The following is a 17,163-nucleotide window of genomic DNA, read 5'->3' on the forward strand; positions in this document are numbered from 1 at the left end:
AGAAGGGACCAGTCCTTGAAGAAGGACATCATGCTTGGAAGGGTGGAGGGACAGCGCAGAAGAGGGAGACCCTGGATGAGATGGATTGACACAGTGATTGGGGTAATAGCAGTAGGTGTGTTAAAGACAGTGATATTGGATCAGGGTAGGACAGAGTTCAGAGCTATTGTGCATAGTATGAGGCTATGAGGTATAAGCAACTTGATGGCACATAACAACAACCACCAATATCCAATAGTAAGAAACATTTGTTTAAAGAGGCTTACTGTAACACTGTTGATAACTCTTTTTTAAACTAAAAACAAATACAGAAACTAAATAGTCACATGTGTCCTAGTAGATAAATGGTTAAATAAATTATTAAATATTCATACTATGTAACAGTCCAAAACTATACATAAAAGTTATGTCACTCATTATACACTAATTTTAAACAAACTCAAAGGCTCATTATTTTTAAAACACTAAGACGCAGAACAGTATGTCTAATATGTACATGTTATAGTTGTTTGTGTGCTGTAGAGTCAGAACTGACCCAAAGCTGACCCTCCAGGGGTTTTTACAGAGGCAGTTAATCACAGAGGAGGAAACTGTTCACCCTTCTCCCGCAGAGTTGTGCATGGACTCGAACTGTGTCCCTTTGGGATTTTAGTGCAAAATATTAAAAAGTAAAAAAAAAATCATTAACGTCCATGTTGTTGTTGTGTACTGTCTAGTTGGAACTGACCCATACATAGTATGTCTAATATGTACATGTTATTGTTGTTTGTGTGCAGTTGAATCAGAACTGACCCACAGCTGACCCTCCAGTGGGTTTTCAGAGGCAGTTAATCAGATTATATATATACATATGTATATATGTATGTATGCATGTATGTATATAGCCTCCAGAAAATCTATGAATGTTGATAAATGTTGATATAGAAAGGCTTCAAGTCTTTTGTTCATAGGGTCGCTATGAGCCATGCTCAACTCAAAGGCAATCAACGACAACATATACATATATACGTATATACATATATATATATACACATACACATATACATATATATGTATATACAAACATATACATATATGTGTATATATATACATACACATATACATATATATGTATATACATATGTGTAAGTCCCACACAGAAGGTGATGATAAGAATAGTATGATAAGGCCCATTTCTTCAGACCCACACAGTTGTACAGATTCCCACCAAGGAGTATACTGCATAGCTGGGACAGAAGGTTCTCAAGGAGGCTCAGCTGAAGAAAATATTAGTGGATAATATATGTTCCATGAGTTAAGAGAGATAAGAAGCAGCACTAAGACTTAGATTAAAGAGGAATTTATTCTTTTTATTATTATTATTTCTTGTTGTGTACCATGGAGTTGGATCCGACAGGCACAGGAGGAGATTGTCCCTCTTCTTCTCAGGGAAGGATTCGAATGGTGAACTTTTGGGATTGCAGCACAGCTTCTTGCCACTAGCCCACCAGAGCTCCATAGGAACTTATTCTTTACTGTTTACACTTATAACTCTAGTAAAAGTTCTTTTTATCATATACATGTTATTTTCACAATTTTGCAACTGCTTATGTACATAATAAAATTCTTTTTGAACATGCAACAGAGATCCCAAGAAAAAAAGAGATACGAGTGTATTTATACTTGTGTGCATGACCTCCTCTTGGCTGTCTACCCTGGCAGCCATTCTCCCTGACCTCCTTCCATGTGGGCGGAGCTCTAAGCTTGTCAAAATATTCATCTCCAACTTAAGGAAACCTACTCCTGAAGGCCTCAATGGAGAGTCTCACTTGGTCAAATCCAATCCTGGCAATACTATTCTCCAGACCCTTTATTATTTTAGGCATGAGCATGTGACTTAATTCCCGCAAACTGGTGGCATATGCTTCTGGGAAAGTTATCCCTCTCTGAGAACAAGGAAGCTCAGAAGATATCTCCTTTTCCTGGAAATCAGTGTATCTGCACATGGAACTGCTGAAGTCATCTTGTGCTTGTGAAAGGAAATAGCTCTGACAGGAAGCAGGTAGCTGACCAAAAATATAGAAAGCATTTGGATGAAAACACATTAATTATTGTCTCATGAAAAGAAAGGTCACCTACAACTACTCTCAGGTGTGCCTGTCATTACTTCAAAGGCTTCAGATGACAAGGTCCGTAACTTGGTTAGTGAGAATGCAAAGAGCTGCTTGACAACCTCTCAGTAATCACCCTTCAATCCTTCTTTGCTAATCAAATCCCAATTTCATCATGAGCAACAGAGTGCTTAGTAATAACATGTGACTTCCCAGTCTCTTTTTCAGCTTCTAGTGCCCATGTGAGTGGAAGTTGTTCAGGGAATGGCTTCCAGGAAAGCTCCTGAAGGTGCTGACTCAGCTGCAGATGTGAAGACAAAAGTTCACAAGGCCATCTTGACCAAAAGATGACCACAAGGAAAAAAGGAATCTGAGTCCTGGGTGACTACAGAGCAGGCAGTCCATCTTGGATTGCACACATGTGGGCTTCTTTTACATGAGAAAGAAACTACCCCTCATCTTGTTTAAATCACCGTACTCAGCTATTTGTAACAAGCAGGCAAACATCATCCTAAATGGCATACCTCCCAATCAGGTCACCATACACAAATATTGTAATACTCAAAATCTTAGAGGCAACTTAGCTATTCTGGTCATTAGTCCCAAGAGAGTGAAAATTTTTATTTTATGTTCCATGCTTTACTGTTCACTCTCTCATTTTCTTCTTGAAGATACAATTGTGTTAAAGTCTACCCCATTGCTGCACCTATTCCTTCATACTCAACCCAACAAGAGGATACAATCAACTGCAATAGTCATAAGGAAATTTCATCTTCAGTATCTCCCAGTAGATGCCACTGACTACTGGTAACAAATCAGGAAGGCAGGATTCGGACTAATGAGCTAACTATGAAAAGCTTCAGAAGCCATGAGCCATACAGAAATTATTAGTAACATTTCATGCTTACAGCATGCATTCCTTATATAGCATAAACACATAAAATCAACTTCAAAAAAATCTTTTATTAGAGTAGATAATAAACACCATGTGTACAGTAAATTGTACTCTTTAAATTGGCTCTAAATTTGCTGAAACTCTTGCTTTGACAAAAAGACTGAGGACAAGGCTTACAAAACTGTGAGCTATTCTTGCAAATGAATGCCACCAGACACTGAAAGGGACCGAGAAATGAATAAGAAGGTCATCTAGAAGTTCAGAGGTTTAACTTACTATCTTATATAGCCAAAAGAGATGGCATTTGTATATAATTTTCATTACAGTTCTTATTGTGAGGAACCACTGAGTCAGTTCCAATTCATAGTTCCCCAACGTCCCACACAACAAAACACTGCCCAGCCTGCACCAGCCTCAAGTATTTTCATTTTCAAACAGTACTAAGGTTTTTTCCCCATGGTGAGAGAGAATATATCTCAAAATTCTCTCTTTCTCAAAATCTTTGTTTCTTTTACAGCAATAAAACTAAAAGGTAGAAGAAGGGAAAGAGTATTGAACTTAAAACACTATTCAAAATGTGAGATTTTATAAATAATGAACTCTACCCCCAAGATTGTGGGTACATCCCAGCTTAATTAACAGTCATTTCAAGGTACACTTAAGCATCAAGATAATGATAAGGGAAAGAGTCTTAACCTTCCACCCAATGGCATCACTCTGGCCACCAAGATATTACTTGTAGCTATAAGTGACTTTCTGAAAAAAATGTATACGCAATTGTATGTTAATCAGAATATCATTAGTACATTGTTTATGGGAAAGGGAAAAATCTCAAGACATTAAGTCAGGGGTGAAAAGTCATATTAACTTTATCTAATGAACTCTACAAATGTCATTATACATATCTATGCCACTCTTCCAATTATATTTTAAGTGGCAAAATGTGGCTTTTAATTCCATCAACCCCATAAGCACTAGTATCAAAACTGGAAAAAAATCTGCACATTGCAGTGTGACACATCCAACATTAACCATCCTCCATTTGACATGGAGGTGATGACATCAGGTAGATTTTAAGTAATGGAAAATACTTAAAAGACCTAAGTTCATGAGTTTACTTTCAAAACTTTCTAAAATAAAGTGTGAAGCCAAAGTATAATGATTTTCTATTAATATTCATATTTTAAAATACATCATCTAACTTTCTTAGGATCAGAGGAATACAATCTTGGTAACATAGACTCAAAAAATACATAAATCTAGGAAAGTGACTGGATCAGGGTTAAGATTGGCTATGTTGCTTTGGTTGGCTTTGATACTGTGCTTCTTTTATTATTTTTACTTGTTTAACATTTCTTTTATGAGAAAATACTCCATATTTTTTCTCATTAAAAAAATACTTTTACCTGACCCTGAAAAGGGAACTTAAAGTAATGCTTTTCACATGTCCAATTCAAACTCCAGGATTGGTGTTTTGTTTCTCCTTTTAATTTACAATAAAATTATACCCTTGTGAATCTCAAAGTAAGATAATATTGAGTTATTCAAAACTCAGAAACTGAAAATATCATCTGTGTCTGAGTCACTAGGCATCAAAACACCAGAGGCTACATGCCATTTGAATGTCTAATTAACCACAGACATAAATTGTATCACTAAGCTGTACATGACTACATTTTTAGTAAATTGTCATTCACTAACTGCTTTGGTATTTTTTTTAAAAGATGCAACTACAATTTTTTTTCAGGGATATTAGATGTTAATAAATGCTCACTTTACATTTTAATGTTCTTCTCAAGGCATAAAACCACTACTCAAAGCAGTATTTGCTTTCTCTTCAAAGTTTAAAAGTAAAACACTTCATAGTGCTAACCCTAAAACACAATACAGAAACATTACCTTAAATAGGACCTATATTTTTTTTCAAACTAAAAAGATACCATTATGTTTATTCTGGAAAAAAATACTTGTTGAAATTGTCAACTATATAATATTACTAGAATCCAAATTCAACCATAATGATAGCTGTTGTTGTTCTTAGGTGTCACAGAATAGAGTACAATTCATGAAGGGCAACCCTATGTACAACAGATTTGGATCCTATACTGTCCTGTGACATCTTCATTGTCTCTGACATAGTTAAGCCTACTGCTGCAGTCACTGTGTCAATGCACCTGCTTAAGGGTCTTCTTCTCTTTCTCTGACCTTCCACCTTTCCAAGCATGATATCCCTCTCCTAGGAATAACTTTGTCTAGCAACATGTATGTGAGTATATGTGAGATGAAGCTTTGTCACCTTAGTACCTTAAATAGGACATATTTTTCAGACATTATCACACATGCATTAAGCACAAAGATTTTATGTGCTAATGATGAATATTATTGTCACAAACATAATTTCACAATTTCTAAAAAGAGGACTAAATATTAACAAAACATTTATAACAGAAAATTAATTTTGCAATGAATACTGATAAAAAATCATAATCAAAAGCTGCAAGTAAGATATACCTTGTGTTCTATTGACATCTTTGATGGTTTTCTGTAGTTCCTTAAATTCTATATCAAGGTCTTCATAGTTGAGTTCTCTAGATTCAACTTTTGGAGCTTGGAATAAAGAAGGGTCCGTCCCCAGATAAGAACACTGCAAGTGCCCATCATCACTCAAAGTGACTATCACTCCTTTTAAATCACTATATAAAGAAAAAGAAAATAAGCCATAATTAAAATTTTGGGGTGTTTACTCTTAGCCAACTATATTTTCGCTCACCTCGGTTGGAATATATTCTTTTTTAAATTTTCAAAGAAAATTTTAAAGCAGAACAGCTGGTGGATTTGAACTGCATGCCTTTGGGACTGCTGTGCAGCTTCTTACCTTTAGGCTCCAGAGCTCCCCATTTTGCTCCAGAAAGCATTAATAATGTATGTTGCAGACCATTCTAGCACGCCATTTAAAAACATAAAATTGTTAACATTTCTGAACTTACTATTTCAAAAGTCCTTGAAATGATTGCTATGTTTGTGTCCTCGAATGCCAGAGGGTATGGGGGGGGGGCAGAATCAAAAGTGGGCCATATACTTTTCAGTTGATGCACAGGCAAGATTTTTGTTTGTTTGTTTCATTGTTGGACAGTAGTCTTCTACAAGTCTTTGATTTTAAAAAAAAGTTTCTTCTCTGTTTTAAAAATTAAATATTCATTAGAAACACTAGAAAAGGTCCCTTTAAAAAATAGTATTATTCATCTGAAGAAAAGGAAAGAGAAGGAATATAGCAGAAGTCTGAATGGTGGCAATTTATCAGTTCATGAATCTCAAGACTCAACTGATTTGAGAATACAGAAGATACTGGTCAATCCTTCCTATCAAATGGCCACTACTATCTATTTCACCATGTGCCTGAACCATTACCATTCTTATATGCAGTGCAAGGACTCAGGGAGGTACAAGGCTGCAGACCACACCAAGGGGCCCTGTTAGAGAGGACACCAAAATCGCTATCCTGTATAGTGTGGTTCAGTAAAAACTTAGTATTTTTATATAAGTATACCTGCAAGTAGTTATAACAAAAACCATTTTTTTAATCTGCTATGTACATGTACTTTTAAGAATAAACTCAATGCTATTTTACTTTTTGTTTTATATATATTATTTTATATTAGTTTGCATACAAAATTTGTATACATTGTGCTTCATTCATTTACAATGTGCTTCACACATTTCTTCATTCACACTGTGTTTCAATCAGACCCATACATTGTGTTTTATAAAATCTATCACTTTTGATTTATGCCCACTATCAACTGATATTTTAGGTCTCCATTATTTCCTAAATCTTCACCGCCTCATTCTGATCACCAAACTCTTCAAGCCCCCTGTTTTTCTCCACTCAGCCCCTCTACCCACTCCCCCCCCCCTTAGTACTTCTTTACATACCTTACTAGTAATCCTTTTCTTGTTAGGCAGGATTTGCCCTCATGAGACTAAGTTAGTTCATTCAGCATAATGGTCTCTGGCTTCTCCCATGTTAAAATAGTATTGTTCAAAACTATTGCTCCTGAGTGCTGTATAGTATTCCATCATGTAAATATACCACAATCTATTCATTTATTAATAGACGTTTGGGATGTTTCTATTTTCTTGCTATTGTGAATAATGCTGCTGTGAACATCAGTGTACAAATCTCCGTTTGTGTCTCGATTCTCTTTACCTCAGGATATATTCCTAAGAGATGAATAGCGTTGTCATATGGAATTTCTGTGTTCAGCTTTTTGAGGCAACGCCAAACTGCCTTCCAGAGTGGCTATATAATTTTTTTTTAATTTTTTGGTGGGTTTTTTTCCCCCAGAGTGGCTATATTATTTTACAATCCCACCAACTGTGTAAGAGAGTTCCAATCTCCACATCCTCTCCAACATTCATTGTTTGCTGTCTTGTTAAACTTTGCTACTGCTACTGGAAAGAGATGGCATTACACTATGGTTTTGATTTCCATATCTCAGATTACCAGTAATTTTGAGCATTTCTTCATGTGCCTGTTGACCATCCAAATGTCTTTCCATGTCACGTGCCCATTTTGTAACTGGGTTATCAATCTTTTCCTTGTGGAGTCCCGCCAAAAGGAATATTTTATAGCATATTCTGTAAGTTTTCATTATGAGTAACCTACTTTTTTAATCTTCCCTAGAGAAAGACAGCACACTTAGTAGAGAGCTGAAACAAAAGAGAAAGACCTCCAACAATATGGGCTGACATAGTGGCTGTAACAATGAGCTTAAAAAGAAAGGTAGAAATTATACAGGCCTTGCTGGGTCAAATGGTATCTCTATTTGCAACTTTTTGAGAAAGTGCCACACTACTTTCCATAATGGTTGCACCATTTTACAGTTCCACCAACAGTGAATAAGGGTTCCAGAGATACCATTTGACCCAGCAATTCCACTTCTGGGAATATACCCTAAAGAAACCGTAACAGACATCCAAGCAGATATATGCAGACCCATGTTCATTATGGCTTTGTTCACAATAGCAAGGAGTTGGAACAACCTAAGTGCCCATCAACAAACGAATAGATAGAGAAGCTGTGGTATATTCACACAATGGAATACTACACTGCATTGAAAAAAGGAACTAATGCAATATTATTCAAAATGGGTGACCCTCGAGGACATCATGCTGAGTGAAACATCTCAGTCATAAGAGGACAAACACTGCATAGTGCCACTGTTGTAGAATGGGACTGACATCAGGGTTGGGGTAAGAATAAGAAAAACTGGATAAATTATGTATACTGCATTGAAATGGATGAGGCAGAGAACAGTTCAAAAGCATATATTATATGGTATTATGATTATCATAAGAGATCAGAATGAAGGATTCAGTGTGGAGTATACTCGGGGTGGCGCAGGGGTAGGGGTGTGGGGGAATTGTATACCAATGGAGAAATTTTTCTTTTACTTTTGAAAGAGAAGAGTGAACTGGAGTGGGGGAGGGGGTGGGCAGGGAGAAAAGTGCAACAACGAATGATGGAAATCCAAAATATCTGTAAATTTTCATTAAAATTAATAATAATTTAAAAAAATTAAACCAGCATGACATTCTATTTAGGGTCCCTATAAGTAATAATTCACTCACTAAACAGTACCTGACACTAGCAATGCTTTCCAATCATAGTTACTATTGTTGCCCAAGGACAAAGATGCTTTGAATCATGTGATCTCATCTGCTTGACTACAAGCACACAATGTTGTTTGTTTCAATTCTACTGAATTTTCACTGTCACAAATTGTGTCCTATTTTCTAGTGGTCAGCTAAAATGTTCTGGTAATTCATATCTGGGAATTGTGAAACCATATAAGAAAATAGAAAATGAATATAATTGAAGACAAAGAGAAAAAGCAAATAAGTCTTCTGCTCAGTTCCTTATAGTGTTATAGCTAATAATGTTGCAATTCAATTTCATTATTGTTGGTCAAAGAATTTTTACAAAGCAATTTTGTGCTAAACATTTATATAATTAAGAAATATTACACTATGGCGTTATGAAGCTGACACAACCCTGCTTGCTGAAACTAAGAAGGACCTGAAGCGCTCGCTGCAGAAGGTCAAGTACTGCAGCCTTCAATATGGATTGAAGCTCAACACCAAGAAAACAAAGACTCTCACCACTGGGCCAACTGCTTCATTATGGATGGTGAAGAGATTGAGATTGTTTAGTTTTAGTTTGCTTGATTTCACGATCAACACTCTTGGTACCAGCATCCAGGAAATCAAGAGTTGAATTGCACTGGGAAAGTCAACTGTCAGGGACCTCTCCAGAGGATTGAGGAGCAATGACATCAGGCTGGAGACTAAGGTGTGCCTGATCCGGGCCATAGTCTTCACAATTGCATACTACGTGTGAGAGAGCTGGAGAGTGACTAGGAATGATAGAAAGAGAATTGATGCCTTTGAGCTGTGGTGCTGGAGAAAAGTTTTGAATATACCATGGACTGCTAAGAGAACAAACAGGTTTGTCCTAAAGAGGGTGAAACCAGGCTGCTCCTTGGAAGCAAGGATTTTGAACCTTCTTCAAATGTACTTTGGGCATGTTGCAAGGAGGGACTAGTCCTTGGAGAGGGACATCATGTTTGGGAGGGTGGAGGGACAGCACAAGAGAGGAAGACTCTTGAGAAGATGGATCAAATCAGTGACTGGGCAATAGGAGTAAGTGTGTTGGAGACAGTGAGGTCGGCACAGGATAGAGCAGGTTTAGGGCTCTTATATACAGGGTTGCTATGGGTCACAAGCAACTTGACAGCACATAACAACAACAACAAACAACAATAAGGCTACTTCAAGTATACTTATTGCATATTATCCTATGATTAAAATTTAAACGAACCTTTATTAAACCCCTATGAACTGGCAAGAGACAAGGCCTTTTGTGAGAGTGGGTGACACCAATAGTTACTGCACTAAGTGACAGTAATTCTAGAGATGTCACTGTATCCACCTTCCATAGGCTTAGGCACAGTCATATCCATGTAACCCTTTGGTGTAACTTCAGAAACATAAACATTAGTTTAGGACCATTGATTGTACAGCTAAAGAATACGATTAAGAGACAGATAATTGGATTCTATCTCTGATTCTGACTTCTACAGCAGAATCAAGTTGGAAAACTCTTCCTACATTTTCTTTACCAACAAAATTAGAAAGTAAGACTACATAATACTCAAAGGTCTTTAAATTTTATTAATTGATCTGTCATATAGTTCTGAAAATCAATATTCCCAAAGTGATATTATTTTCATAGAACAAAGTACCTCTGGACTTGGGCCTTACATTGCAGGCATCTGTAGCCACCTAGTGGCCATGGAATTCCTACATTCCAGCTCCAGCAAACCCTTTTCAGAGAGCAAACTCATCCCATTGAGTTGTGAGAGTGGACTGTGGTTTGTTACTCATACCACATAACACACTAAGAAGATTCCACTAAGGTCAAGGAACACAGTGAGACCTCAAGAACCTCTAGAATGCTAAAAGGGAGATCTCTAACTGGTTTCTCAAAAAACATGAGCACTATCAAGTTCTCTGAATTCAGTGCAGTATTTCCAATTTATCTCTACTCTCTAAGTGGTCCTCATTATACAAAGCCCAGCATATCTCAATTAAAGTACCTTAGACATCCAAATTTATATTGTCTTTGAATTGTGATAGCTGGTTACTTAATCCACTTCATTCTTCTATTTTAGATAGAAAACAGAAAAAAATAAAATACAAGGAATTAGTCCACTAATTTGAGTTTTTCAGTTTGAACAAAATATTAGATGTTAGGTTAGATCATTTAACATAACATTTTTATTATTCCACAAAAGCAGAAAGATTGTCTTTAAAAAACCTCTAGGTTTAACAAGTAGAATTTCTCTCTAAAATATACACAATGGTGCCAGGAATATTAATCTGGATGATTTCTCTCTCTCTCTCTCTCCTTCTCTCTCTCTGTCATGCTCTATGTGTGTGTCTCTCCCACTATATACTTGAGCCCACTGACACAGTAACTGTGTTGATCCTTGTTGCTGAGGGCCCCACTATCTTTTTCTGTCCACCTTTCCATTTCCAAGCATGATGTCCTACCCTAAGGACTGGCCCATCTTAATACCTTATTCAAAGTATAAAATCAAATAATAAGAATAAATGCCAAAGAAAAAAATCCACAAAAGATTTCAATGATCAGCTCAAGAAGACAAAGCAGATTATTACAACAAAATATGTAAAGAGATGGAGTTAGAAAATAAAAAAGAGGGGACCTTGCTCAACACTTCTTAAGCTTGAAAGAACTGAAAAACAAATGCAAGCCTCAAGGATACAATGAGCTGAAGGATACAATGGGAAAAATCTTGAATGATCCAGGAAACATCAAAAGAAGACTGAAAGAATACAGAGTCACTGTGCCAAAAATCATCATTTCAGGAAGATGCATATGCTCAAGAACCAGTGGTAATGAAGGAAGATATTCAAGCTACACCAAAAGCAGTGGCAAAAAAACAAGCCCCTAGGAATTGATGATATATCAATTTGGAAATTTCAAAAAATTATGTAGCCTTGGATGTGCTCACCAGTCTGTACAAAGACATTTGGAAGACAATTACTTGGCCAAATGACCAGAAGAAGTCCATATTTGTTCCCATTAAAAAAAAAACACATGTTCAACAGAATGTGAAAATTATAAAACAATATTACTAATACCACATGCAAGTAAAGTCTTGCTGAAGATTATCTGAAAAATCGCTAGAACAGTACATTGACAAACAACTACCAAAAATATCAGAAGAACATTGGCTAAAAGCAGAGAATACCATAAATATGTTTACTTGTATTTTGTTGATTATGTAAAGACATTTGATTGTGTGTATCATAACAAATTATGGCTGACATGGAGAAGAATGGAAATCCCAGAACACTTAACTGTGTTCATGAGAAATCTATACCTAAGATCAAGAAGCTATTGTGCAGAGCAATGGAATACTTGCTCTTCATGGTTTAAAATCAAGAAAAGTGTGTCAGGGTTGTATCAAGTCTCCATACTTATCCAATCTGAATGCTGGGCAAATCGTTCAAGAAGCTGGATCTATAAAGAAGAATGTGGCATCAGGATCAGAGGACAATTCATCAAATCTGGCACTATGCAGGTGACACAACCTTGCTTGCTGAAAGTGAGGAGGACTTGAAATCTTGCTACAGAAGATCAATGACTACACCGCTTTTTTTTTTTTACTACACCTTTCAATATGGATTACACCTCAACATCAAGAAAACAAAAATTGCCATTTCAGGGTCTCTCCCACAAGAGGATAGTCATCTCAAATTTAGGTTGAGCTTAGTTTAAATCATGCTTTTTATTCTCTATTTGGTAACAGAGTTTAATGAAAGCCTTTAACATGTAAGACTGTCATCAGCCACCTTGTGAAATGCAAATAATTCTGTGAAAGTTACAAAGATACTAACACATAAATGAAAAATGAAATTATAAAAAAGAAAAAATTGCCATCATTGGGCAATAAGCAGTACCTTGACAACCCATTGCCACCCTAAGGATAGCAGACCTATGCCTTATCCTGTCTGGCACCAAACTTGGAATCTCTCCCATGCTCTAACCCATTGTTGCAGTGATGTTGAGGGTCTTCCTCTAGTTCACTGACCCTGTCTTTCCTTTTCCCAGCATGATGTATTTTTCCAATGACTGACCCCTCCTAACAACATTCTCAAATACATAAGACAATGTTTGTCCATCTGCATCTCTAACGAGCACCTTCAATGAACTTCTCCCAAGACAGAATTGGTGTTCTTTTGGCAATCCAGGGTACGGCCAATACGCTTCATCAACATCTCAATTTCAAAAGCATCAGTTCTTTTTTGGTCTTGCTTACTCATCATCTAATATACATTTGTTGTTGTTGTTGTTGATAGATGCTATTAACTTGAGAACAACTCATAGGGACCCTATGAACAACAGATCTGAATCCTATCCTATCTTGTGCAATTCTCATAATTTGTGGCACACTTTAGCCCAGTGCTGCAGTGACTATGTTTAACCATCTTGTTGAGGGTCTTGCTCTCTTTCACTGTCCCTCCACCTTTCAAAGCATGTGTCTCCTTGAAACGTGCCCAAAGTACGTGAGATGAAACTTTATCATCTTTGCCTCCAAGAAGCACTCTGGCTACACCTTCTCCAAGACATATCTGTTTATTCTTTTGGTAGTTCATGGGATATTCAGTCCCCTTCTCTAACACTATAACTCAAGGTATCAATTATTCTTCTATCATCCTTATTCATTGTCCAGCTCAGAGATACACAGCAAATGACTGAAAAGACCATGACCTAAATCAGGTGCACTATAGTTCTCAAACTGACATTATTACTCCTCAAAAATTTAGAAATCCCTGACTGCTGACTTTCATAATTTTGAGTATAGTTTTTTCCCTCAAAAATGTGGAGGTCCCTGGCTGCAAATATCTCCTGATCTGACTACTGGTGCCAAGGGTTTTGATTGTGGATCCAGGTAAGATTAAGGTGTTGTCTCTTTCAATCTCTTTTCTATCTAGGATGATGTTGTCCATCAGGTGAATTGTAAGATTTTTTGCTTTCTTGAAGTTGAAATATAATCCACATTAAAGTCTCTATTCTTTGATCTTCTGCAGCAAGCACTTCAAGTTTCCCTCACTTTCAGATAGCAAGATTGTATCATCTGTATAACGCAGGTGATTGATGAGTCTTCTCTGATCCTAATGCCACATTCTTCTTCATCTAGTCCAGCTTCTCAAATAATTTTCTCAGCGTATGGACTGAACAGGTAGGGAGAAAGGACACAGTCTTAATACACATCTTAATTTTAAAACAGGTAGTGTTCCCTTGTTCTGTTCTCACCACAGTCACATGTTTTAGATAAAGATTTTGCATGAGCACAATTAAGTATCCTGGGACTCCAATTATTCTGTTTTAGCCATTCTTTTTTATGATTTGACATATATAAATATATATACTCTCATTCTCTCTCTCTTATATACACACACAACCATGGTACCAGCAGTCAAAAAAGAAAAATTTTAAAAAACATATTGTATTGTGAAAACATACTGTCAAGGACCTCTCCAAATTGGTAAGGAATAATGACACCAGTCTAAAGACTAGTGGATCTTATTGAAGTTATGATCTCTTCAATTAATTCTTATGCATCTAAAAGATAGACAATGAATAAGGATGACAGAAGAAGAACTGATGTGTTTGAGTAGTGGTGTTAGAGTACTGAAATATCACATGGACTTCTTAAAGGGCGCTCCTTAGAGGCAAGGATGGTGAAAATTTATTTGACATACTTTGGGCATGTTTTAGGAAGGGCTTGTTGTTGTGTATCTTTAAGACCAATAGCTGACCCTCTGGCAGGTTTTCAGAGACTGTTAACCACACAGGGAGGAGATTGTCCATCCTTCTCCCACTATTCTTGTTGTTGTTGTTATGTGCTTGTGACTCATAGCAACCCTATGTACAACAGCCCTAAACTCTACTCTATCCTGTGTCAATCTCATTGTCTCTGACACACCTACCCCCAAAACTCCAGTCACTGAATCAATCCATCTCATTGAGGGTCTTCCTCTCCTGCACTGTCCCTCCACCCTCCCAAGCATGATGTCCCTCTCCAAGGACCAGTTCCTCCTAGCAACATGTCCAAAGTATGTCAGATGAAGCTTCAGAATCCTTGCCTGCAAGGAGCAGCCAGGTTTTACCCTCTTCGGGATGAGCCTTTTCATTCTCTTAGCAGTCCATGGTATATCCAGTATTCTTCTCCAACACCACAACACAAAGGCATTGATTCTCCTTCTATCATCCCTAGTCATTGTCCAGATCTCTGATGCATAGCAAGTGATCGCAAAGACCATGGTATGTAACAGGTGCACCTTAGTCTCCAGACTGACAATGTTGCTCTTCAGTACTTTAGAGAGATCTCTAAAGGCAGACTTTCCCATCGCAACACATCTTTTAATTTCCTGGCTGCTGGTGCCAAGAGGGTTGATTGTGGAGCCAAGCAAACTAGAGCTGTGAACAATCTCAATCTCTTTACCATCCATCATTGTGCTGCCAATCGTCCAGTGGTGAGAATCTCTGTTTTCTTGACAATGATCTTCAACCCATCTTGAAAGCTGCAGTCCCTGACCTTCAGCAGCAAGAGCTTCAGGTCCTCCTCTGTTTCTGCAAGCAGGGTTGTATCATCTGCATAATGCAGACTGTTGATGAATCTTCCTCCAATCCTTGATGAATCTTCTCCCATTGTTGTTGTTGTTGTTGTTATGTGCCGTCGAGTCGTTTGTGACTCGTAGAGACCCTACGTACAACAGCCCTAAACCCTGCTCTATCCTGTGCCAATCGCACTGCCTCTGACACACCCATCCCAATTACCCCAGTCACTGAATCAATCCATCTCATAGAGGGTCTTCCCCTCTTGCGCCGTCCCTCCACCCTCCCAAGCATGCTGTCCCTCTCCAAAGACCTGTCCCTCCTTGCAACATGCCCAACGTATGTCAGACGAAGCCCCAGAATCCTTGCCTCCAAGGAGTTGCTTGGTTTAATCCTCTCCAGGATGAATCTGTTTGTTTTCTCGACAATCCATGGTATATTCATTACTCTTCTCCAGCACCACAGCTCAAAGGCATCAATTCTCCTTCTGTCCTCCCCAGTCACTGTCCAACTCTCTGATGCATAACAAGTGAATGCAAAGACCATGGCCTGTATCAGGCACACCTTAGTCTCCAGAGAGACACCATTGCTCTTGAGTACTTTAGAGAAGTCCCTAAAAAGACAGCATTCTTGGAAAGATGAAGAATCAAGTGAAAGAAATAAAGACCCTCACCGTGATGGATCTATAAGTGACTGTAGCAATGGGCTTATCAGGAACGATAAGGATGGTACAAGATAGAGCAAGATTCATATCCAACGATGAAGAAAGCTCAAGAAAGGGAAAGGTTCAGTGATTTTTTTTTCTTTCCTTTTTCTCTCAACATTTTTTTTAATAGTACTGTCTACATAAGTTAACATATAAGATTTTCTAAATGGTAAAATTTTATATTGGAAGGAGCCACTAATTAAAACTGCCATTGTGTACCTGTACACTTAACATTGCCAAAAAAGGTCTCTGGGTTATAATTTGATCTTTGAAATAAATAACCTAATTCAAAGCACAAAATTAACATACTTTATGAAATATCAAGGTCAAAGTTGTTACCTTTTCTGAACACACAATTATTTGTGATTTTAGCAATGAAGCATAAACTCAAACAACAGAATTTGATCAGGAATCTGGAAGTAATTTTTTCATGATTCAGAAAACAGATTTTAGCATTAATAATACAATAAAACAAATTTCCAGATGTCATTAGAAAGTCTAATTTTAAAATATGAGATTGCAAAAATATTTATCTACCTTTGGGACGATCAGATATTTGAGGGGGGGGGCATAGCAGAAACTACAAAGAAAAAGATCTCGAAATTAGATCACATAAAACTTTAAATTTGTTATAACTTTAAAAAGACAACATAATAAAGAGAACAAAAGACAAAGAAACTAGAAAAGCATTGGCAACGAACATGAACTAATTTTAGGATAATCCTCAGAAGTTTAGGGAGTTGTAGTGGACTAGAGGTAAGAAGCTATGCTGTCATCCCAAAGGCACGTGGTTCAGATCCACCAGCTACTCTGGGAGGGAAAACAGGCAATCTCCTCCCAAGCAATTAAACTGCCTTTGAAATATCCACTGGAGAATCAGCTATGGGCCAGTTATGATCCGACATACACACAACATTCAAGTTTTTTGGCTTTTTTACTTAGAAACATTATTTTACACACATTTTACTAATACAAAGAACTCTTACAAATCAATGAGAATAAGATAATATTGTAACAGAAAAAGATCAAAGAGCATATATTTGTTTGTTTACATTTAACCTTTTTTTCCCTTTTGTTCCTCTGTTTATAAAGCTATGCAAATTTTGAAGGATAACCCCAAAAACTATTTGTTCTTACAATACCTACTTCTTGTTTTAAAATTATTATTAAATTTTATTAGTTTTAGTGAACATTTACAGAGATTTTGGGTTTTCATTCACTCATTGTTACACTGTTTTCTCTACCCTCCTCCCCAGTTCGT

The 17,163-nt window shown here is 37.1% G+C and overlaps 1 protein-coding gene across 4 annotated transcripts in view; it reads right to left on the bottom strand.

Annotated features, from left to right (window-relative positions):
* Nucleotides 1-17,163, bottom strand: part of BBS9 (Bardet-Biedl syndrome 9) — a 677,588-nt gene that overhangs the window by 415,872 nt on the left and 244,553 nt on the right. For all 4 annotated transcript variants that reach the window (XM_006887603.1, XM_006887602.1, XM_006887601.1 and 1 more), the window contains exon 9: nucleotides 5,497-5,678. In XM_006887603.1, coding sequence (XP_006887665.1) covers nucleotides 5,497-5,678 — 182 coding nt within the window. The remainder of the gene's footprint in view (nucleotides 1-5,496; nucleotides 5,679-17,163) is intronic.

The sequence above is a fragment of the Elephantulus edwardii genome, unplaced genomic scaffold (assembly GCF_000299155.1).
Source record: "Elephantulus edwardii isolate Elephantulus edwardi_28Jun2011 unplaced genomic scaffold, EleEdw1.0 scaffold00059, whole genome shotgun sequence".
Lineage (NCBI taxonomy): Eukaryota > Metazoa > Chordata > Mammalia > Macroscelidea > Macroscelididae > Elephantulus > Elephantulus edwardii.